The sequence below is a fragment of the Symsagittifera roscoffensis genome, chromosome 4 (genome assembly GCF_963678635.1).
Source record: "Symsagittifera roscoffensis chromosome 4, txSymRosc1.1, whole genome shotgun sequence".
Taxonomy (NCBI): Eukaryota; Metazoa; Xenacoelomorpha; order Acoela; family Convolutidae; genus Symsagittifera; species Symsagittifera roscoffensis.
In genome coordinates, this window is record NC_087065.1 from 2,540,341 (window position 1) to 2,565,035 (window position 24,695).

General features: G+C 38.9%; 2 protein-coding genes across 2 annotated transcripts; one reads left to right on the plus strand and one right to left on the minus strand.

Annotated features, from left to right (window-relative positions):
* Window positions 1–161: 161 nt before the first annotated feature.
* Window positions 162–15,981, minus strand: LOC134843712 (dynein axonemal intermediate chain 1-like). Its single transcript, XM_063859951.1, has 9 exons — window positions 15,627–15,981; window positions 14,879–15,024; window positions 9,889–10,028; window positions 5,877–6,098; window positions 5,265–5,499; window positions 3,336–3,535; window positions 2,697–2,887; window positions 2,051–2,156; window positions 162–624 (listed from the first exon to the last, which is right to left on the minus strand). Exons 1-9 carry the CDS (start codon window positions 15,744–15,746, stop codon window positions 299–301), a joined length of 1,686 nt encoding a protein of 561 aa, XP_063716021.1. The 5' UTR covers window positions 15,747–15,981; the 3' UTR covers window positions 162–298.
* Window positions 10,357–14,317, plus strand: LOC134844388 (secretory immunoglobulin A-binding protein EsiB-like). The gene is made up of 2 exons (XM_063861045.1): window positions 10,357–10,922; window positions 13,580–14,317. Exons 1-2 carry the CDS (start codon window positions 10,483–10,485, stop codon window positions 13,818–13,820), a joined length of 681 nt encoding a protein of 226 aa, XP_063717115.1. The 5' UTR covers window positions 10,357–10,482; the 3' UTR covers window positions 13,821–14,317.
* Window positions 15,982–24,695: the final 8,714 nt, after the last annotated feature.

Here is a 24,695-nt window from a genome sequence, read left to right on the forward strand (position 1 = left end):
TGACTATCCTTGTTTTTTTTGAGTTAGAGTCGAAATTTAAAATCAATTTCCAAATCAAGTTTTTATATAAAAAAAGAAGATCTCGAAAAACATATTTATTCAATTGAAGAAAAATATATCAAAAGTATTTTCTCAACATGCTCTAAAACAAAGAGAAAAATTAATATTGGCAAGCGACTTGTTGATTTAAAGGCACAAAAACCAACAGTTTTTGATGCCAAATATGATTTGATTGACAATAATTGTGCTACCAAAAAACATATTAACCATAGTCTCATTGAGTTTCATGACTTCAAATTCACTGTTTCAGACTTTCGACCGATTTCAATTTACTCCTAATAAGTTGTCGGCTAATTGAACTGGCCCTTTGACTTCTCTTGCTCACACTTGTGGATCTCCTTCTCTGCGATATGGACTTCGACTTACTGCGTCTTCGGCCTACGAACAGACCCGCTTTGGACTCTCGTCTCGTCCCAGTGGATGATCGCCGTCTTCGTCTCTCGGGCAGAACAACTCCTTTCTCTTCGGCTTCGTGGACCGAATAGTTCTCGTCTAAAGCGAGCACTTTAACGAGCAGTTTCTTCTCGTTGTCGAACTTCTCTTGCTGCACCGCCTTCTCATTTTCTGAAATGCAATTAAGTTAAGTTAAAACAATTTATGACGACTTAAGACAATTTAGAAGGGAAAGGACCAATATACGAGCTGTTCAGCTCCTCGTACACAGCCGCTGATATTTCCTTGGTTAAGATCTACGTGCACTTTTTTCGTTTTTTTTAGGGCTGCGTAATGTTGCCTCACCTTCAAGCAGCGAGCAGGAATCATAATGGGTATCGACAACCACTTGACCGATTGTTTTTAAAATTTTTGAAGCAACTTTTTTTGAAAGAAAACAAGAGTAGGAGGAGCAAGTAACACGTTAGGTGCCGAATACAGACGCTCTGGCAAAAGAATGATTTTTTTAAAATTCTTTTTTCTCGATTTTTTCTAAAAGTTTTTAGTAACTTTTTTTGAATTTCTGGGGAGAAGATTTTACGTGTCATTTAGCTGCTTCAACAAAGTGAAATGTTTTAAATGTTATACCACCAAGCAGAGTCACTTTGAACTAAAATTTACGAGGCATTACGAGGCCAAAATGTGAGTTTGTGAATTGTAACCGGATTCCGAAACAAGCATAAGTCACATTTGTCACGGAATCCGCTTCATTGCTATTTTTCTTTGATCTTCTCTGCTGTTTTGGATTCCACGGACAAATAGCTAAAATGTTGCTGAAAAAATACATATATATTTTTTTAAAAATGGCAAAAATGGGACCTTTTCATTTCTATCTTCCTTTTATTCCCTACTTCAAAAGTTAAACTACAAAAGGGTTTTTAACGTCTCGTATTGTCCTAATGAGAACTCGTCGATTGCCTTAACTGAATTTGGTTGATATAACTCGCCTCATCTTATAGCCCGAAATTATTCTAAGTTTAGAATTAGCTGTTTTTAGAAGACTAAACATTTGAGGACCGATTAGCTCGCCTTAGTTCAATTTGCATGTAGTAATTCGAATTAGTAATACGGGATAATTCGCCACGCATAAGAAAACTACGTTACCTTTTCAGCATCCTAAAAAAAACTTTTCACGTATAAATCAGTCCAGAGGCAATTTAGCAATTTTCAAACCCCCAGAAATTTGAAAAATTTATTTCGAAGGTAAAATACCTTTTTACAATTGAAATCAAGGAGTTAATACAGGGTCATACATTTTTTTGATAAAAACTATTAAGTTAATCGCCACAACTTGACTAAATGAAAAAACACCCCAATTTATTCGAAAATCTTATAAAAAATGTGCAAAACTGGAAAAAAAAATTTATTTGAGCTCAAGACAACGGTATTTTTCAAATGGTAACGAGAAATTTTGTTAACACTTATTTGCAAATTCAAAACTTGGCTGAATAAAAAAACCACCCCAAGCACATTTATTCCGTCACTTTCTTCGAAATCAAATAATTACTCATAGTCAAATGAAACATCCGACGATGAATAACCAAATGGTGGCCATTACCCAGATTGGCCTTCTCCCTCTCTTTGTCAGCTGCACTCTTCTTCTTCACCAGATTGTCACACACCCACTGCTTCCTCAGATTGGGGGATAACTTCAACACCGACACCTAGGGATACACATACATATCGCAGACCGACTCCAGTACCCCCCCCCCTGGATTTATTACCGAGAGCTGAAACCGGCTTAGGACCAAATTCTAGAACCCCGACAAACAATTAATTCATCATTTTGGACCACACATTGGCACATAGAATGATGGCACATAGACTGCGTTGTGAGATTTTATTAAATTTTTCCTGTCAATAAGATAATCAGCGATCAATAAAAAAATACTTTGTGATCCAAATGATTAGTAACAGTTTTAAAGAAGTCTATCAATCTTGAAACTGTTTGTGGTCACACAAAATCAGCACCTTCTCTCCTTTTTAAAATATCCGTCCTTCGGATAACTACCCGGGTCGAGGTCCCAGACTCATGTCCATACTTTGAGAGGCGCGCCGCATCCGGATTTAGACCCAAATTGCATAGTCGCGCCGAGAATTTGAGTCTGGAAAGTCTGGACATGAGTCGCGCCGTTATAACTAATGCATCATAACTAAGACAACTAAATGCGTCATTTGGATAATTGTGAGATGGTTCTCCCTACCTCCCCCTTGGAGTCCCCGACCAGCGCCACTGGGTCCTTGTGACTCAGCAGTACTCTGGTAGTGTGGCTCCTCTTCCCCACCACCGCCTGAGTCTTGACAGGGTGGGATCTGGACTCGGCCAGGTTGTAGAACAGAATGTGTCTGTCGTGAGTGACAGCCGTGAAACACGTGGACGAGTACGAAGTCCACACTGAAACACAACTTCAAGTAATTCAAACATCATACGGGAAAAAGAGAAGCCGGTAGCTGTGCAAGCGACACAGATTGTTCCGACCACAGTGAACTTTTCCCATTAAAATGAAAAACGAAAACTATGATTGATTTCTTGAAGTTTTTTTTTATTTTTCGCTCTAAATTAGTCAACAAAACATTTAATAATAATTCATTTTTTTTTGATAATGACTGAAAAGAGTTTTTGTGAAATTTCTGAAGCTAAACATTCTGCCGCTTTTGATTGCACCTGACTTCCTGATTTAAGTGTAAAAAAATTACTTTCGGTACTGAAATTCTTTTTTTATCCCGTTTGATTCAAAAAAAAAAAATTTTTAACCTTAAGTAGCGTTTTCAATTGAGTTGATAGCTAAATACACCAAGTGAGAACTATCTTTGTGCCCCCCCCCCCTGCAGTCTAAACTCACCCGCGTCCCTGGCGGAAGTGGTCATGTGGATGGTGATGGAGGGGAGGGGACAGAGTCTGATAGTGTGCAGTTTCCACACCTTCACACTCCAGTCTCCCCCCACTGTGAGGAGGATGTGGGCGTCGAAGGGGTTGAAACTCATGCCATCCACTGAGGAGACATGTGCCTTCCATTTGCCACTGTTGATGCGGTTGCGGTGTCTGCAACACAACAACACAACAACACAACAGAGCTTTTTTCGTTTTCCACACCCTCATAGAATTACATAAAATCTGTTCAAAAATTGTTCACACGGCATTTTACAAGTAAGAATTGTTGTGAAAAGTTCACGCTGACACGTTTTGATGCAGTTTATCACATTGAATCCCTCTCAGAGGGGGCTTATTTTCAAAAAAAAATTAAAAATGTAGATAACTTTTTTTTTGATAGGTCGACAAAATTGATTTTTCAAGCTGTCTTAAAACACTATAAAGAACCTATTTTGTGAAAATTTTCTGCTCCGAAGACCAAAAACGCCGTTCCTTGTTCTCTGTGGAAAATTTTGGTTCAAAAATGCTTATTTTTTAGCACGCAATCCCCCTCAATAATGTTTCGCCCATGCTTTTAGAAAAATTTTAAAATGGGTAGGCTGAAAGTGAATATATTGAATCATTAGCAAAAGAGGACCCTATAAATGGTGAAGGGGTCGGCCTTTTGAAACATGAACCTTCTCTCCCCTAACAAATCCCCGACCCTCCCCAAAAAACATCAATTCAGCTATCTAAATCAGACCCTGCATTGGAGTGAAATTTTTCTCCCAGGAAAAAATCCGATCACAACTATTTTTGTAACATTGGAAACCCAAAAAAAAACAATTACTTTTCTTGTTGTTCCGACTAGAGGTGCGGGCCAACCGGCTTAGCCGCCGCCACCGGAGTTCAAAGAAACACTCCGCCGCCACGAAATAAACACGGCGCCAGCATCGGCTGAATCATTTCGTGAGTAATACAGTAAAGAGCCAGCTACTATATTGCGTCAGCTACTATTCTAATGAATTAGCCAACGTTGGAATTCCTTAACTATGAGTAACTACAATCACAACTATCAGGCACTATTTTCAAACACTTATTTTTGTTCATGAAAATTATGCGCTGGTCTCTAGTTCCGACCCTTGAAAATGGAGAGGAATTTTGTCTTCTGATGGTTTTAGTTTTTTTTTCTTTTTTTGTTTTCATCGAAAAACCACGTACCGCAAAGAAGGTAAAACGGGTTGAGCCTTGTGACATATCTTATTAAAACCCTTTCAATCGTGGTTCCAACGAACTTAATTTTTTTTTAATTGTTCATGTGTTGAGAAAACTCAATTGACGTTTTTGAGATTTAGTCTATCATCGAGTGAATATCGCGATCGAGTTATGTTCGTTATATGAAAATTCGACATTTAGGCTCACATAACAGGAAAAAAAGTTCCTTTAAAACTTTATTAAGCGCTTCCTTGGCCATAAAATGTTTTTTTTTAAAAAAGAAACAAAATTATGCTGAAAACATTTCTCTGACATTTTAAGAACATTATTGTCTTTTATTGATTTTTTGAAGGCAACTGATCATGATTATGACTAATTGGCTACTTTTCTACGCTTTTGTGAAGAGAATGATGGAAAATGATTCTCTCATCACAATATGGACAAAAAAATCGACACTAAAATGAAGACAAAAACGAAAACATTCTGTGCTACTTGCTCAGCAACCGACTATGATTGGTCAAATTTGAAAATCAGTGATAAATTTTGGTTGGAAAATGAGCTGCAAAAGATTATTTAAATAAAAAATTGTTTGCTTCAACGTGCTCAAATGAACTTCAAATTACCATTTTTTTGTATGTACAAATACGTATACCGCAAATGTAGTAATTTCATATCAATTCATAATAAACTATTTTCATTTACTAACCTAGCATTACACATGTAGATCCACCCCTGCTCTGTCGCCACTAGGAAGTTCCCGCTGTGTTTCGCCTTAGCCCCTTCCTCGTCCCCCGCACTGGAAGAGGCCTCGTGTCTCTTAGCCGGGTTGTTCTGGTCGGGAATGGGCTGGAACTCGATGGCCTTGGCCTTGTCGTGTAACACTTCATAATCTGTCGGATCCTCTCCCGTTAGGGATGGTCGGATTCCAAAGTCAGACTTAGCTTAACACAAAGGTTGTATCATGATTATTTTTCGAACGCCCTAAAACACGCCAAAAAAGGGAGCGCGATCCAAATAAAAAACAAGGTCCGTCAACCAAAAATGGATCGACATGGGATCAAATCCCTGCCGAAAATGGACAATTCATTAGGCCAGCAGCGGGTCAAATCCCTCAGAAAAAAAACAATCCCCTCCTACCCAACCCCACCCCCTATATCCCCCCCTGCTTTTGGTTGAAACCGTTCAAAAGGGCGACCAATTAATAAAAATTTCAGCGAGAGAGCAGTAAAAAACCTGATCAATTAAAAAAGAAAATCGACAAAACCTTCAAACACTCCTAGATCCCTCCCCCCCCCCCCTCCCCCCGCTGAACAGTCACCTCTAGTGGTGGAGTAGTTAGACTTGAGCTGTAAGAGATCAGTGTTGACCAGTTGGTTCAAAGTGGTCACACTCCACAACACAATCCTGCCGTCACTCCCGACTGAGATGACATTGGGCTGCTCCACCTCCAGATTGGCAGTCTCGTTCCAGGCCATGTCCCACACCGGCCCAATGTGTCTGCCCTCCGTCTCGTAGTCCGTCATTATCCTCGTCTTCCGGGCTAGAAGTAAGCTCCGTTAATCCATGCTCAACAATGAAGTTAGGGCTTGTTTCCATTTTCTCAACCCCACAAACCCCCCCCCTCCCACCCCTCCATTGTTGTAAAATTACAAAAGTAAGTGTAGAAGATTTGATCATGCATGTGAAAATCTTGTAACAATTTGTTCACTTACTCACGCGGACACGTTTCCTTATCCCGCACTGATGTTTCAAAGATATAATAATCGATTATATTATGTTTCATTGTCAGTCTCCACAACAGTAAAAAAAATGATTATGATCGATTAAAAACGGATTATTATCTATTTTTTTGATAATTCAATATAATCCATTTTAATCGATATAATCAACTGTAATGGATTATTTAAATTTTTTTCTAAGGTTAGTCTAAAATTTTTAACAAAGCAGTTTTTTTTTTCACAAACTGGCAGTGGCTTTTGATTTACCGCAACTTTAAAAAAAAAATTGCAAAACGAGATTTTGTTATCTTGTTTTCATTTTTTTCTGTTCACAGTTTTTTAATGATTCAATTTTTCTAGTTTCTTCTGATTTTTTCTAACTTTTTCTACTCCCAAATTACGTGCTTTATTCTCTCCTTGTCCCCTATCCCATGTTAAGCCCCCCTTTCAGCCCCCCCCCCCCCCCCCTCCCCCCAGTTTTTTATCCCCCCAGTTTGCCACCCAGTTTGCCCCAATCCCCAAGATTTTAGCCCCCCCCCCCCCACCGTTTACCCCTCCCCTCGCGTTAACCACATCCCACCTGCGAAGGAGGTAAAACCTTGGTGGGATAAACTGGGGGAGGGAATAAATAAGAATCGTGAGGGGGAGGGAGAGAGTGAAGAATGGAGTTCGGGGAGGGGGGAATGGGTGAAAGGGGTTATGGGGGTCTGGAATGATGTTTGGTAGTTGAGGGTATTTAGGAGTGTGTGGGGGTGGTGGTAGGTTGTGTGGAATGAGGTGTGTTAATGGAGGATGAAAGGGGGATTGGGTGCGTGCAATGTGTGGGGAAGGGCGAGGGTGTACATATGCGGATGAACATGGTCGTCCGGGTTTTAGTTTGGCAGAACGCGCTGCAAAAAGTAGGCTCTTTTTCACTCTCCCACCTTTCAAAATATCAATTTTTGTGCTTTTCTTACGGCTAAAACTATAACACTATAACGGCTAAATGCTGATGTTACGATGTGCAATATGAAGAATAAATGTGCTCACAATTATTGGTGTGTTCGCCATGCCAAATTTCATTGTATTATGTCAACGTTAAATAAGCTTTTCACAAATAAATTTGAAAGAGGCAAAATAGGAAAAGAGCCAAAAAGTAGAGTAATAATTTCGTATTTGCAAAAATTAACCAAGTTTCGTGGATTTTATGAACAAAAAAATTAATCAAACGTTAATAAAAAATGGATTATTATGGATTATAAGGGTTTAAAATGAAATTTTTTAAAATTAAAAATAATCGATTAAAATCACTTTAAAATCCATTTTCATGATTGGAGTGTTCATGAAAATCGATTAATTGGGATAAGTTTTTTGCCGATACTATCCATTATAATCGTTGATTTTTCATGAAATGGTAGTTCGGGATAGCTTACAACATCACAAGCAATTTTATATAGACTTGCTTAAAAAGAGTTTCAGAAAATGTTAAAGGGGAGTGTAAGAGAGCGAAATTAGTAACAAGACTGCTCGTATCAAGGCAAATCCCTAAATGTTCCGACTGCCTTTTAAGGTTTATGGAGCAGCAGTAATAAAAAAAGAAAATTAAATGAAATAAAATAAAATGAAAATTTTTTTTTCAAAATTTGAAATTTTTTATGAAAATCATCCCCCCACATGCCATATAAAGTACAAAAAGATAAATTTCGTTCCTTGTAACAAATCAATTATGGCAAAGAAGCTTCGTTCAACCAATTTGGAACGATTTATAAAGCGGATTAATTCTCCGCTTACGCGTTAATAGTGCGAATTATATCGCGCGTTAATTGTCCCAAATTGGTCAAAATGGCCAAAATGGCAATCTTTAAACCCTCATAACTTTACGAAAAATGATCATAGGTGAAATATCTTTTCAAATTTAAGCTCAGGGCAACATTACCTTTTGAATGATTTAAAAAAATTCTGTCAACAATGGCTAGTTAAAAAGTCGAAATTTGTCTGAAGAAAAAAAAAATTCACCCCGAGCGCAAATATTCCGTTACTTTCGTATCGAAAGTCGGAACAATAATAGTCAACATTTATTCTTTTCAGGCTTGTAATTGAAAAATACAAAATTCTTGTAGAATATACAACTTAGTTCGAAACATGAGAGAACTTCATTGGAACGTATGATCAGTTTCCATTAGTATCTGATTTTTTCAAAGGAACCGAAACACTATGGGAAATGATTGAAAGTTTATAAACATGGCAAATTGATGGATTGAGAAGAGAAATGAAAGCGAGGAAACAGAAACAAAAATACAGATTTGTTTTTCGAAATTCTCGAAGCGTTCGAATTTTTAAGAAAAAATAAACAGATGGCCTTAAAGCTCTTTGAATTTCAAGAACAATTTATGATTGACCTTTTTTTGATAAATTAACCCAATTTGAGATCACGCGATCAATAAGTAAAGCTTCGCTGGGAAATTTGAAATTTAGATTCCACTTTCGAAACTAGATGTCAATCACGTTTTTCGTGACCTTGCCACGTTCGCTGCCACGATAGTGGAATTTGCCTTCCTTTAAACAAATAAAATGAACTGAGCTTAAAAAAAAGAACTCAGAAGTCAAACCGCGAAGAAGTAAATTTGAGCCTGAAAAAAAAACCGTCAAAACCTGTATATAAACTACGTTCCTGATTATTAAAAACAAACAACCGTTATAAAACAAAAAAGCATGTTGTCTAGCTACAGGGGCGGATTTAGGGGGGGGGGGGAACGTGGGATGGCGGACTCCTTCCTTCCCCTCAGGGATTTGACCCCCTGCCAACCCAAAGGGTCCCCCCTTTGGTACTTTTTAAGAAATCCAATTTTGGCTGACGTACCCTAAAACTTTTCTAAAGGCGCCTTTGGCGCCGATATATACTAACTTTGAGGGGGAGCGCGCGCCAAAAAACGCGATTTTTTTGTCAAAGTTTTCCAAAAAATGCCCAAAAACGGCTTTTTTGACCTGTTTTTTTTTTAAATTTGCCTGCGGCGCAGAAAAATTGGCCAAAGCAGGTTTTTTTCTACTGCTTTAGGAGAGCTCAGGAAATCAATTTGGTCGACCTCGAGAAAATCCCAGATCTGCCCCTGTCTAGCTACCCACCTTTGTTCAATTTCATCAATTGAATTTAAACTTACTTTGTACAGAGAAGCAATAGAAAGTGGTACATTTATTTAAAACATGAATTCGCTCTTGGAGTAAAAGTATAGTTTGTTTTTTTTTCGTCCGGCCTTGGGATTGTTTTGGTTTGCCTTAAGCATTGAAGAAGGCAGAGCAGGGAGAGGCGAAAGATAGCTCTTCAATCTTAACCAAAAAAGGCGTATCGTAAAATATCTCATACAATTGGCAGAAAATATTATTAGCCAATTAGAATTCAGTATTCAAAAACTTTGACTCGATTCGGCCAGAGCTTTTAACGATTTGAGATTTCGATCAGCTATTCTCCATTTTCCGCCATTCTGTTCTTCTAGCATGAGGAAAAGAATCAAATAAATGACCTTCATTGAATCACAGTGGGCCTCGATCCACCAGCCTCTGGGCTGAGAGACGGAGGCACTAACTTGTTTTTTACCTGCGATCCAATAAGGAAGGGAAGTTAATTGATTGACTGACCCAGATCGCATATTCCGACCACTCCGTCGTAGCAGCTGAAGGCCAGCAGTTGTGGGTGTGAGGGGAGGGGACTAAATCGGACTCGCAACACCCCACTCCTTGTCACACACTCAAACTCCGGCTCCAGCAGGTTCTTGAAGCTAGAAAATAAGCAAAAAAATGTGAAAATTGCTTTAAAAACCTTATTTTTTGAAAATTTGGTTTACCGCAGACTAACATCAGAAAAAATCCAAATAGCATTTTAAAACGTTCACAAAAATCTTGCTTTCAAAAATCATTATTTTTGCCTTTTGAAGGCTATTCAGAAAACAGCAATTCGAATCGAACACTTGTTGAAAACATGATTTTACTTGACATTTAGCCATTATCTAGTCCTAATTTCCCTTTCAAATAGGTATGCTGCCGTATACAGGAAAAAAATGATTTTCATTTTTGGCGCATTCATAAAATTTTGATGAGTGTAAAAAAACACCTGCGTTGTAAGAATTGGATGGCAAAAATACACGTAAGCCATCCAGCTATAAAACATGCTTCCGTGATTTGGAAATGGTTTTAATTTAAGGACAATTTTCCAATTGAGAAAAAATAGAAAAAATGGCGATTTCTAATTCAAGCTTATTACATAACGATAGTGCACGACCTTTGCTCAGTCAAGCTCGGAAAAGGTTCCGAACAAAGAAGGTTAACTTCGAAAACACAAGCGGTGGCAGCGAAAGTTCCGACAACGAAGCACTTCTTCCCAAGCGCGACTCGGCATTCAGCAAACTTATTCCGACTAGCGTTCGGAAGAAGTATTTCACTCGTGGGTTGTCGTTTAGCCACTGCGAAGCGGCGCCCTATGGGAGTAAAATCTACCTGGCGAGGAGGAAAAAGGCGGACCCGTGGTACATAATTCTGTTGGAGGTTATTGCAGTTATCTTAACAGTAATGTTTGCCCTGTACTGCTTTTACTACCTGGAAACTGTCATTTTTCACGTGGAGAGATTCTATGCACACGTTGGACATGCACACTCTCAACATCAAATTGGACAGAGGTAAAAAAAAGTTTTAACAGCCACAAATAACTGTATAATAATCATGACAGATTGTGAGGACGCTATTAGACCTGATGGTCTGAAAGTCTGTTCTCAAATATGTCAGGCAAAAAAATTAAATAAGCCTTATGAGCGCGTAGAAAGATATGTAGATGCTCGAAATAAATGTAAAAATAAATCGAAAGAAAAGCGTACGTGCTCTCAATATCGATTTGCTCATGCGCACTGAAAACATCTGAAATAAAAGTAAGACTTTTACTTCGTAAATTTGAACCAGTTTCCAAAACTGCTTATAAAAGTAAATACATTTTTTTTTTCATTTTCGATGCAAATTCTGGCCCACAAGAATTTATAACAAGACTGCTCGTATCAGGGCGAAACCCTGAATGTTCCGACTGCCTTTTAAGGTTTATGGAGCAGTAATAACATTAAAAAATTAAATGTAAGAAAATAAAATGTAAAAAAATTTTTTTTCCAAAATTTGAAATTTTTTATGAAAATCCTCCCCCCACACGCCATACAAAGTACAAAAGGATAGATTTTGCTCCTTGCAGCAAATCAATTATGGCAAATAAGCTTCGTTCAACAAATTTGGAACGATTTCTAAGACGGATTAAATCTCCGCTTACGCGTTAAGAGTGCGAAATAAATCGCGCGTTAATTGTCCCGAATTGGCCAAAATGGCAATCTTTAAACCCCCACAAAAAATGATCACAGGTGAAATATCTTTTCAAATTTACGCTCAGGACTACAATGGCTTTCGAATGATATAAAAAAAAATCAGTCAAAAATGGCTAGTTAAAAAGTCGAAATTTGTCTGAAGAAAAAAAAAACCCACCCCGAGCACAAATATTCCGTTACTTTCGTATCGAAAGTCGGAACAATAATTTTATTTGTATTGGGTGGCTCTTTAGAATGGTGTTCAAACATTCAACTTGCGATCTGCTAGTACGAAAGGTACAGAACAGATTTTAATTCTTTTGAGGCATTTTTTGATTTACTATCTTACAAATTTATTTGTCCTGTTCTTGAAAACTCCCGATGACCGCTATTCGGCAGCTGGTATCAGATCATGGCATTTACAAATCTTGATTGTTTTGACTGCACTCAAAAGCCAATTAAAATTTTTTGTTAAAAATGTTAATAAAACAATTCAAAAAAATATTTAAACAAAAACTATGTTTTTTTTAAACCATATTTTAACTGATAAATAAGCTTTGAAAAAAAACTTTGAATTTTTTCCTTCAATTTATCCTTCACGCGCTATCCCGTAAATAGAAAAAGTACGTTTAGCTTCTTGTATACTAATAGTAAGACCGAATACCTTTCCTCAATTCAATAAGGATTGCATTAATTCACTGCTTACGCTTGTTATAAGAACGCAATATATCGCGCGGTAGCTATCCCAAATTGGTCATATTAGCAATATTCAAACCCCAAAATTTTACAGAAATGACCACATGTGAAGTTTTTTTCTACATTTGAGCTCCTGATAACATTATGTTTCCGATTAATTAAGGTTTTTGACAAAACCGCAGTAGATAAAAGGTCGATAATTGACTAGAGAAAAAAATCACCCCAACCATACATACTCCGCTTTTTCTTCAAAAATCAGAAGTGTTATTTCCTACCAAAGTAAATATACAAGATTCAGGGGCGGATCTAGGATTTTCTCGAGGGGGGGGGGGGCGAATTTTTGTCGACCTTTTTTTTTTTTAGGTCGACCGAATTGATTTTTCGAGCTCTCCTTAAGCCTGTTTAGTCCCTATTTTGGTAAAATTTTTTGCGCCGCAGGCAAAATTTTGAAAAAACAGTCCAAAAAAGGCATTTTTAGGTACTTTTTGGAAAATTTTGACGAAAAAATCGCGTTTTTTCGGGCGCGCTCCCCCCTTAAATTTAGTATATATTGGCGCCCAAGGCGCCTTTAGAAAAATTTTAGGGTTGGTCGGCCAAAACTGGATTTCTTAAAAGTACCAAAGGGGGGACCTTTTGGGTCGGCAGGGGGTCGAATCCCTGAGGAAGGAAGGAATCCCCCCCCCCCCTAAATCCGCCCCTGACAAGATTGCTTGTATCAAAACACAGCCCTGAATGATCCCACAGTCGTTTAGAACCTATTAGCGTTTTCAAAAACTGATAAGAAACTGATAACTTTAAGTTTTTCTAAATTTTTTAAAATTTTTTCTCACCACTGTTTAAATACTCAATTTCGAAAAATATAAATGGCCTTTTACGCTCAAGTAGCACGAAAAACCACTGGGATCACAAAAATTCCGTCATTTTCTTTGAAATTCGGAACAAAAATGGCACTTACACTCACCAGCGGATTTTTGGTTTACTAAATTTTTTAACCGGATCTTTTAGCACCTCGCAAAATTTGACAGAAATTGTGACAATCGGTCTCCAAAAATAGCAAAAATGTATCTATCTTGAAAACCATCAAGAGGCCAAAAACCCGTTTTGCGCGCTTTTTTCGAAATTTCCTCACGAGAAATTAGGCTCCATTCCTCAATGTTATCTTATTATCTCTAAGGTGCCAATAGAAAAAAACTATTGATGTCGTGTAATAGCAAAAGAGGAAACCCTTTGGAGAGTCAAGGTGTCGAACTACTGAGGATTCCCCCCCCCCCCCCCCCGATTGAATCCCAAAAACATTTTAGATATCTTCACGGAGCAGGGACGAGTCAGAACCACTCGAAGGCGGCCGAGTATTTCAAGATGGCGGCGGAGGGGGGACATGCCCACGCCAAGTACAACCTGGCAGTTGGACACCTGAAGGGACACCACAGCATGCTTGAGCCAGGGGAGCCCCGGGCTATTCTGGAGGACGCCGTTGAGGAGGGGGTTCCTCAGGCGAAGAAGGTGCTGGACAAGTTCTGCAACCGAGGGGGGAAGTGCTAGCCGAAATGTTCAATTAGCAGAAATTAATCTACTAGTAGTTAACATTCGAGGAATAATCTAAACAGATAACAGAACGGGTCTTTTCTGATATGCTGCCAAAGTGATCCTTTCGGGTTCATGAAAACTCGACCATAGTTTCTTGACATTCGCTAAGTGAAGAATCACAATCAAAAGAAATTCTGAAAATTAGCTTTAAATTTAAGCCCAAACTCCAACATAAAATTGGGCCGTTGAACAGAAAATACCTGTTGCGTTATCAGTGGGAAGTTTTTAACTTATAGTTAACCTGACAGTTAAGAAAGGTCTTTTAAAGAAACATCTCTACTTCTCTTCCAAAAAAGTCGAGCTTTCCCTTGAAATAATCTTTCATTTGATGGTCTTGGTAGATTATAAGTTATACGTTTCCTTGTGGTCTTTCATTAGATATAAATTAAACAGTGTTATTATTTAAATACAATTATAACTTCATTGAGTTTTAGAAATTGACGTGATATTATCAAAAAAATTAACCTGTCTGTATCTTTGAATTTAAATTTATCTCAAAACTCTATGAAGCAAGATTGAATAGCTTAAAATGTACAAAAAGTCAAATTTGAGGATGTTTTTAGCGATATATGAGGCAACGTACGATTTATTTCCTACGGCCCTCCCAGAATCCGACGCAGTTTCCAAACTTTTTCGCTTTACTTACGGCTCCCATGTTTTACCTGACCGACCCTACAGCTTTCTATAGGTAGCTATAGGCTATTTTACGACACCCATTTTTGAGTGACCAGCCTTATTTTGGCGCCAATTTAAATTGTTCTTGAGGAGCTAGCACTTGAAGAAGAATTTTTTGTCAAAATCTTCTAAAAACTACCCAAAAACGGCTTTTTGGACAGCTTTTTTAAATTTTGTCTATGGTGCTGGAAGTCTAAATATGGTCTTTCAACTGTTTTTTGTGCTTTTCGATAAAAAAAAAATTGACACACTTGGAAAAATTATAAAGCCATCAACACTCCCCGCCCCCACCCCCACCCCTGGATAAAATGCTAGAAGTGTTCCTGCTCCTGCCGCACCTGTAGACGAGTGCCTTGCCCTGACTGGAGTGGCCGAACTGGAGTGACCCTAACCCCACTGCGAACAGGTCATTGTACTTCTCCCCCATCGAGATAGAGGTCACCTGAAGATGCTCCCTCTTCAGCGCCTGTGCCTCGCTGTCACACTGCAACAGACAACTAAGAGGTACAAATATGACAGATGGGTGCATAAAATATAGATAAATCCCTGATGAAAAATTAATGCGATTCAAAACTATCGGAGAAAAGTTTTGCAATTGTTTTTGTGCATTTTTGAGAGTTTCATGAAATTGGTGGGACCCATCTTTCATACTTGCTTTTTATAGAGACACAACTATCATACTTAAAGCAACTAAGACATTACATTTATATAAGTTCATCCATTGTGATATTTATCCATGTTATCTTGTTAATCATTTTTGGTCCTCGAATTGGATCATAGACATACCCCCTCACAATTAAAAAAAATGTCGTAACTTAAATGGGCTAGACAATAATTTAATTTCAGCTGTAATGCTGAGGGTGACTCTTATTTTCGCTTCGTTCAACTGGTTAAAAGGCTATTCTCATACAAAAAAATCAAATGCCAGAAAAGATTGAACCAATTCGAAGCGTTAAAAACGGACCACAACTCATCTCATTGAAACTTGTTCTGAAGTTATATTTATATTCAACTTTGGTAGCACATTTTAATAGACTCCAAATTGTTACTTTTGCTGCCATGGAGACCCCCTTTTTTGTTTTTTACCTGGAAGGTCCACAATGGACAGAAGCTTCCATCTGGCTTGTGTCGGTCGGACATGTCGTTCCAGTACTTGAAGTCCTCGGCGATGTCTCCGAAGTTGTTCTGGTTCAACATCCTCCCCATCTGCTTCAACACATGGCCACTCAGCTGCACTCCTAGAGCATACACTTTTCCCGTTTTTTCCGCCCTTAATTACTTTTTTCGGGTCTTGTCTGTTATACGGCCCAAAAAGTTTATCCTTGCCATTTCGAAAGTTTGATCATGTTGCTCGAATTTGTTTGGTTGTAATTACTACCAGCGAAACGAAACCCCATCGTTTTTAATGAACACAAGCTCATTTAACAGTTGGGTGATTGATCAGGCCCCAAAGGTTTCTGCTGCTGTGTAGAGCAAATTCTGCTGCTGCTTCATAGAAACAGTTCTGCTTTTTTATGTTCTTTAAAAATTCTCGTTTATACGCTTTTCGAAGACAAAATCAATAAGAAAAGCGAGCAGAGCACTTTCAGAAAGCAAAACAGAAAAAAATTGGAGTCGCAGAAAGATTCATTTTTTGTGTTTCTGGGAAATAGATCAATTTTGTTAAGAATTTATTCGGGTAGAGCATACATACGTAAATGGTATTTTCGAGAAATAGATTTGCAGAAGCGATCGAGAATCGAGATTTCGAGAATGATCCTATAACATGTTTAATTATAGTATTTTGATATTAGGTAACCTCGCATGACTGTCAAGGTCAACGTTGCAGTTAGCGTAAAAGATACGTACGGTCAGTGGCTTGCTTTGGGACTTAGAATTAAAGTTGATTCTCTTAGGTTGTTATTGATCAGTTTACTATGAAGTAGTGCGCGTGCATACTTCCATATGACGCAGTCAAATACGGATCTGGCCTACCGCGGCCTTCATGTTTTCTAGTACGGTCCGTCCCAGGAACTTCAAGTCTCTCGGAGGATTGGATCCAAACATTTCGATTGGTTTTCATTGCAAAAGAAGAGATTGATAAAGGAAATCTACTGGAAGACAACTCGTTACCAGACAATCCTTATCAGACACTTGAAAAGGCACCAGGGACCGAAGATCAACAGGCGAGAACGGAACGGGAGATGAGAAATAACACGGCAATAACGGCATGGCGAGATGAGCAACACCCAAGAGCAGACGATGAGCGAAAGACATTTAACGGTGTTACCCGGGGTGAAGTAGATAAGCCACTGAAATCAAAGCTGTTCTTGTCATTGGGCAAACAAGGGTAAAATTACTTGAACCAAAAACATCCATACCGAAAAGTTGTAGACATTATTTCCATCAAATTTTGTAAATTATCTGAATAAACTTTCCTGAAAGTATGAAGCAGTGCCTTGGAGCATTGCGCGATCTTACCCGGGGTGCGATTTTGGGGACCGAGAGCAATCAATGGAACGCGATGTTTTCATCTTCAAAATGAATAACGCAACTGTAAAGAAGCAACTGTGAATGGAAACGTTAAGTCCCGGAAATGCTTTGCAGTTTTCCGTAGCCAGAGAAAGAAATGAACTCATGTATAAAAAATAGTTAGAGGAGGATTGCCGAAATTTGGGAAGATTAGTTTTAACAACGGTCTTCCAAATATTTTCACCTCAAACAAGACAGGAAAAAGTGAGAGCTACGTCAAACGGTAATCGGTCGATGGAGTTAATAGTCAAGTATTGGACAAGTGCCAGAATTGTGGAAACCCACTGAAAACAATTCACAGCGAATATTGTAAAGCAAGGATTAAAGTCTGCAACATGTGTAGTAGTCGAGGGCATTTCGCGAAGTTTTGTAAGAAAACTTCGGTCAGTCAACTGGATGGAACGAACGAACTTCCGCAATATGAGACTAAATTGGAAAAACAACACAATGACGATGTTCGATGAGACCAAATTGGCGATGAGACCGAATTGAAAGAACAAGACAATGAGTTCGGAGTATTCGTAATCAAGACAATGATGCATTAAGAAGTGCAGGAGAATCGGAAAATACTGAAAATTGGAATGAGACAAAGCCAATGGCGGTCAGAGTTACAAATCGATCGTGCGAGCCCGGTTTCATTCGTTTCACAGACGAAATTACAGGAATTGAATTCAAGAAAAAGTTTCGTAGACATTCGAATGGCTCCGAAAGTGACTAGGAACATCTTCTACATTGCAATTGATGACGTCATCAAGGCAATCGGTAGCATCTGTGAGGACATTGAATTAAAAGGTTCGACAGCCCGAGTGCATAATTCAACATCACAGAGAGAGTTCAATGGGATATCTTAGAGAACAAAATTTTGCCTGCCTCGGGTATTAACAAAAATGAAGCTCAAGATATGTCAACGAAGTAGGAGGTGACACTGCAGAAGAGATGGCAATGGATTATTCATCGGTTCATTGTGAGTATATTGAAAATATACTAATAGAACTTCAAAAACTGGTTGAAAGAAAAGAGGTATTAAAATTGCGAAGTCAGAGCACACTTTCACGAACCGTTACGACCGGTACAAGTAAAGCGAAAAAGAGTGCCCATACACGAGTTACCAAAAGTCGAAGAAACAAAAAACGGTTTACTACAAGAAGGCCATAATGCAAAACTGGATAAAAGTAACGAAGACGGTTTCAATTTACATACGGTTTTAACGGCGGAACGAGATGGTTCGCTTAAATTGGCATCAAATTCTAAATTGATTGATATAATGATATGTCGGGATCGGTATCAAATTTAAAAAAAATATGAACGAGTTAGACAATATAATAGACAATTTGGCGTTGACCATCAGTGGGAATACATCAGACCCAATCTGGTTCTCAAATATCGATCTCAAGTACGCTTACTCACAAATGGCGTTAAGTGGTGAATTGGTCGACAAAGTAATTTCAGCTAAATAGGGGGAAGCGTGCGTCACTGACACGTATCGTTTTAAGACGGGGTTTTATGGATTAGTGGATTTGCCTAATGAGTTTGAAGCGTAATGGTTTCGATGGTTGGCGACCTGCCAGGGGTATATGTGTACCTGCATGATATTTTAACCGCAATCCGGGGGTCCATTGGCAAGTGCTCAAAAAGTTTTGCTGGTATTGGATGACGTTAAAGCAGCAGTAAATTGGAGTAAGTGCACTATTTTTGCCAAAAATATTGAATGATTGGGATTCATATTATCGAATAAGAATATAAAACCGGGGGAAAGTAAAGCGAAATTCATTGAAAAAATGAAAAAACCGAAAATGAAAAAAAAAACACATATAAGTTACTTTAATAGATCGATCAACCAATATGTCGTTTATCTCAAACTTAGCAGCTACAACAGAGCCTTTTCGAGACTTAATGAAGATTTATTAGAATTTCCAATGGTGTAAAAACATGGTGAGCCGTTAGAAACGATGAAAAACACAGTAAGTGATTTTGTACTAAATCATCATTTTGACGTGAGAAAAGATACAAGAGTGAAGTGTGATGCGACTAAGAAGGGTCTAGGGGCTGCCATAAAAAAAATTGACACACTTGGAAAAATTATAAAGCCATCAACACTCCCCGCCCCCACCCCCACCCCTGGATAAAATGCTAGAAGTGTTCCTGCTCCTGCCGCACCTGTAGACGAGTGCCTTGCCCTGACTGGAGTGGCCGAACTGGAGTGACCCTAACCCCACTGCGAACAGGTCATTGTACTTCTCCCCCATCGAGATAGAGGTCACCTGAAGATGCTCCCTCTTCAGCACTTGTGCCTCGCTGTCACACTGCAACAGACAACTAAGAGGTACAAATATGACAGATGGGTGCATAAAATATAGATAAATCCCTGATGAAAAATTAATGCGATTCAAAACTATCGGAGAAAAGTTTTGCAATTGTTTTTGTGCATTTTTGAGAGTTTCATGAAATTGGTGGGACCCATCTTTCATACTTGCTTTTTATAGAGACACAACTATCATACTTAAAGCAACTAAGACATTACATTTATATAAGTTCATCCATTGTGATATTTATCCATGTTATCTTGTTAATCATTTTTGGTCCTCGAATTGGATCATAGACATACCCCCTCACAATTAAAAAAAATGTCGTAACTTAAATGGGCTAGACAATAATTTAATTTCAGCTGTAATGCTGAGGGTGACTCTTATTTTCGCTTCGTTCAACTGGTTAAAAGGCTATTCTCATACAAAAAAAATCAAATGCCAGAAAAGATTGAACCAATTCGAAGCGTTAAAAAGTAATTTCAGCTAAATAGGGGGAAGCGTGCGTCACTGACACGTATCGTTTTAAGACGGGGTTTTATGGATTAGGGGATTTGCCTAATGAGTTTGAAGCGTAATGGTTTCGATGGTTGGCGACCTGCCAGGGGTATATGTGTACCTGCATGATATTTTAACCGCAATCCGGGGGTCCATTGGCAAGTGCTCAAAAAGTTTTGCTGGTATTGGATGACGTTAAAGCAGCAGTAAATTGGAGTAAGTGCACTATTTTTGCCAAAAATATTGAATGATTGGGATTCATATTATCGAATAAGAATATAAAACCGGGGGAAAGTAAAGCGAAATTCATTGAAAAAATGAAAAAACCGAAAAAGAAAAAAAAACACATATAAGTTACTTTAATAGATCGATCAACCAATATGTCGTTTATCTCAAACTTAGCAGCTACAACAGAGCCTTTTCGAGACTTAATGAAGATTTATTAGAATTTCCAATGGTGTAAAAACATGGTGAGCCGTTAGAAACGATGAAAAACACAGTAAGTGATTTTGTACTAAATCATCATTTTGACGTGAGAAAAGATACAAGAGTGAAGTGTGATGCGACTAAGAAGGGTCTAGGGGCTGCCATAAAGCAACTACATCCGGAGGGCTGCTAACCTTTTCATACGCCTCCGTTTTGCGCTTGAAGCAGAGTTGAAATATAATATCATTGAAGGCGGAAGCATTGTAGGGGCAAACATCACTAGAACGTATCGTTTTGAGACACGTACAAAAATATTGCTAGTGATCGTGTGGGCAGTGACTCTTCATCAGAACTATTTGTTTGGGGCTCCATTCAAGATAAACACAGACCACAATGCGTTATTATTGTGTTTGTCACATAAAAAGATTTCCAAAACGACGCAAACATGATTGGGTGGGTCGATGGGTCGATAGATTACTACCAATTGTTTATGAAAATGAGCCTTTCTCAGGTAAGAATATGGGGTTGGTTCACTTTTTATCCCATCATGCGATTGGTGCAGCTGCGAAAACAACGCAATTAGACAAAAAGTTTGCTGTAGCACAATTTAATGGAATCAGTCGGCTTATTGCCCCTTTGGCATAGTATATCTCAAAGTGACGCCATGTACAGAAGAAAATATGAACAAGAATTGCGTAATCAAAAAGATTGTGCAGCGGAGAAAGTCATCGACGCGTTCAAGAATAGTCAATTCATCAGAGTTTTTGTACAAAAATATCGCCGTACAGAGAGCTGCAAGATTGTAAATTCATAAATCCATTAGAAATTACTAAAAATTTAAAGTTTTCAAAAAACTTGGACCAGGACGCCATAGAATTACTGACAATAAAAGTTCATGAAACGATTGGATTGCAAGTTATACCGGTGGAAGTTTTTTACTCAATCTTTTCTGATTGATCGGGGTTTTTTGATGTCAAATTTATATCTATAATGACAAAAGCGGATGCGATCTTGAGTTGCACTGTAGCAGCATTACTGAATAAAAAAAATGCCGCTATAAAAAATTTTGGGCCATACTTTAGCCATTATGTGTCAGAATTTCATACCTCCAATGGGATTTTGTTCATGGAAGATAAAATTGTCGCTCCAACTCAATTATGGGCACCGATTATATCGTCGTTGCACAAAGACCATGCAAGCATGTTCAGGATGTGGGATGTAGCCAGCAATTACTTTGAAACGACAAATCCAGATCACGCGAATTGAGCGGAGTGCAATTAATCAGGTCAGAATTTAAAACAGGAAAGACCAAGTACGGATATCACGAGTTTATAACCGACGGGAAAACCAAACCAGGAAATAAAAAAGAGTTTTTTTGTGCCCGTTGCCTCAAACCTGGGTGCAAGTAAATTGCTGTTCTGTGGTAATTAGTTCTTTAGTTACTGAGTGCACAACAGCGGCGGTTATAAATGAGGTCTCGGAAAACTACATAACGCTGCATGCATAACAACGGGTAATTAGAACGGATAAAGGTTCAGGATTTGTAGCTAAATCAATTAGTGAGTTTTGTACGCAAAACAAAATGAGACTGATTTTTGCACCGGTAGTAGTTCACCGGGCCAAGGGCCTATTGGATGTTGTGTTTGCATTTTTGGGGAAACGCTTGTGGCCTGTTCGTGTCCAAAAACTAAGCCAGGATTGAAAGAAGTACTCAATGATCGCTTGTATAACATAAGAACAAGGACACATCAGTCAATGGTTTGCACCTTGTTCGAAGCAAAATTCGGTAGAAAACCAAACACGATCAGGCATTTGGTAACACGTAAAGCTTCGGTTAAAAAATTGTCATGATTAAGTGCTTTGTTTTCATTAGAACGAAACAAGAAGATCCCAGCCAAGATATTGCAAGACTACGTAAGACTGGATGATGAGTCAAGCATGGGCGTGTTTGATCGAAATGAACACCCGTTGGCTTTGGGCATGGCGACCCCGTTAGCTTCAGGAAGAGCAAGTGTAGATGGAGCACAACATAGGACATCAATGTTGCATGTTGAAAAAAATGAATAAAATGAATTTAATCAAAAACTTAATGTGAATGATTCAAAGAAAAAGTAGTTAGAGAAACCAATTATACAGTTACTCTGCTCTCGGGAAAAATTTTGCATTTACCTGACCTCTCAATAAGTTTAGGTAACCAGTCAGAAACCAGTTCGAAAAGATTACAGAATAAGTCGAGCGGATAAGAAAAATTGGATGCCAGGAAAACGGCCGCGCTGAAAGAAACATTGAAAAATGAGCCCGAGGTTCACAGAACTGAAAAGTACACGAGGCAACGCAGATAACCCGATCAACATCGACAAGTCTAGTATCTAGACCGGCAATCACAGAGGGTGCGGCGGGTGCCAAGAAAGACGATCGATTGGCATCAGAGAGGACCGTGGTTCGCTCAAATGAAGTGCCTGGAACAAGATTTTAAAGGCTAAACATACTGTACTTCATCCGAAAAGAGGGAAAAAATGCCTTACTCAAGCTCGGAAGATGGGAGTGTGGTGCGGATGGAGACTACCACTCAGACTAGTCCATAAAGTCTAGTTGTCTTGTCATCAGCAGGATAGTCAGATGGTGACGACGCCAATGAAGATGGGGACCCGGGATCAAACTAAAAGGTTACCAGGAGCCACACACCACAGAAGGGGACACATCATCGCCAAAAGCAATGCAGACGACGGAGATGAAAGAAGAAGGCTCAAGTACACCATCATCGAGAATGGCAAGCGAACACCAAGGGTGTCGGCGGAAATGAAAGCGAAGACGATTGTGACGAGACACAATACGCGTCCACTAAGTTCTTGGGGTAACGGTTTTTTTACCAGTGCAATTGCTATGGCGACAGAACCCGTAAACGCCGTCAGGCAACAGAAACATCAGATGAGGAGCCCGAGAAACCGTCAGGAGCACTACCGGGTGTCGTGTTGAGAACAGTCAGTAGGACAAGAGGAGGCAATACCAGTGTGAGGGATCGATCAGACAAGAAACCGACAAGTACCAATTACCCGAAGAAAATACCAAGACCAAAAAAGAGAAGCGCGGAGGATACCTAATTTGATAGAAAAATTTGTCGGTTTTTTTTGGGGACAAGACTATAAGCCCGACGATATAACAGGGCTAGACGAAGATGGATGAGTTGAGACAGATAGTGAAGCACGAGGTGGGAGAGTGCCTTCAGTTACAGACCCCAGAACGGAGTTATAGATGGATTTCCGCAGCAACCCTTGTACCAAGGGTAAGAAACAAGAAATAGAGACAGCAGAAAGAACCCAACTTTGGGCAAGCTGGTAGATAATGCCCAGGCTGATATACAACGAACATGAGAGGCAATTGATTGGGCAGAAAGAGAGTTGTTAGAAAAAATAGGGAAAGAATTGGTAGGTAGTATCGGTGCAGATATTACGGCGATTTAAAATCAACACGCCAGTCAATCAAGTAGAGGCCCTGGGGTTGACGCAACATAGTGCGCCTTTGGCTATTCAGGAGCAAAGCCAATCAAAAGACAGTGTAGCGCAACCAGAGGCCAATAAATCGACAACAGCAGTAGAAGGGACGCCGATGGCGTGGCGGGAACAGGGTTGTTACAGGAAACCGCATAAATAGTAGACATCGGATTTTAGCGGCCCATTTGCGACAGATGATCTAGAAATAGCAGACGAGATATCTGCTATAAGTATGACCGAGGATGATCAAAGGCAAACGCTGGAAGAACTAGAGAATTTGTGACAAGGAGCTCCCAGCGGCCGAGGCGTAAAATAGTGGGTTTATTATTGCCTACAGGATTAACGCGACAAACTGATAAACTAGTATTTTTTTTATTTTTAATGAGACTAGATGCAGTATAGTTGATTGGCATCGTAATTATTATTGAATTAATCGAATGGAGATTGTGGTGTAATGTTCATACTATGATGCTAGAACATGTTTATTTATACTATTTTTATGTTACGTCAAGGTCAACGTCAACGTCAATGATTGTCAAGGTCAACGTTACAGTTAGCCTAAAGATACGTACAGTCAGCGGCTGGCGTTGGGACTTAGAATTAAAGTTGATTCTCTTACGTTGTTATTCACCAGTTTACTATGAAGTAGTGCGCGTGCATACTTGCACACTGGTGATTGAGTTTCAGAAAAGAATTTTGAGCCGTACAACAGAAAAGATTTTTTTTTTCCATATCTGATTCGTGAGCTTATACATTTATAACAATCGGACAATATGAATAAAAATATAATAGGGGTGTGTACCTCTAAAGGTAGAGCGTCTGCTTTTCATGTGGAAGGTCTGAGGTTCGATCCCGCTTGGTAGAGTTTGCCTGTTGAACTAAGCGAGTATTTAGTATCTCGTGTGCTCGAACCTGGTGAGCTACAT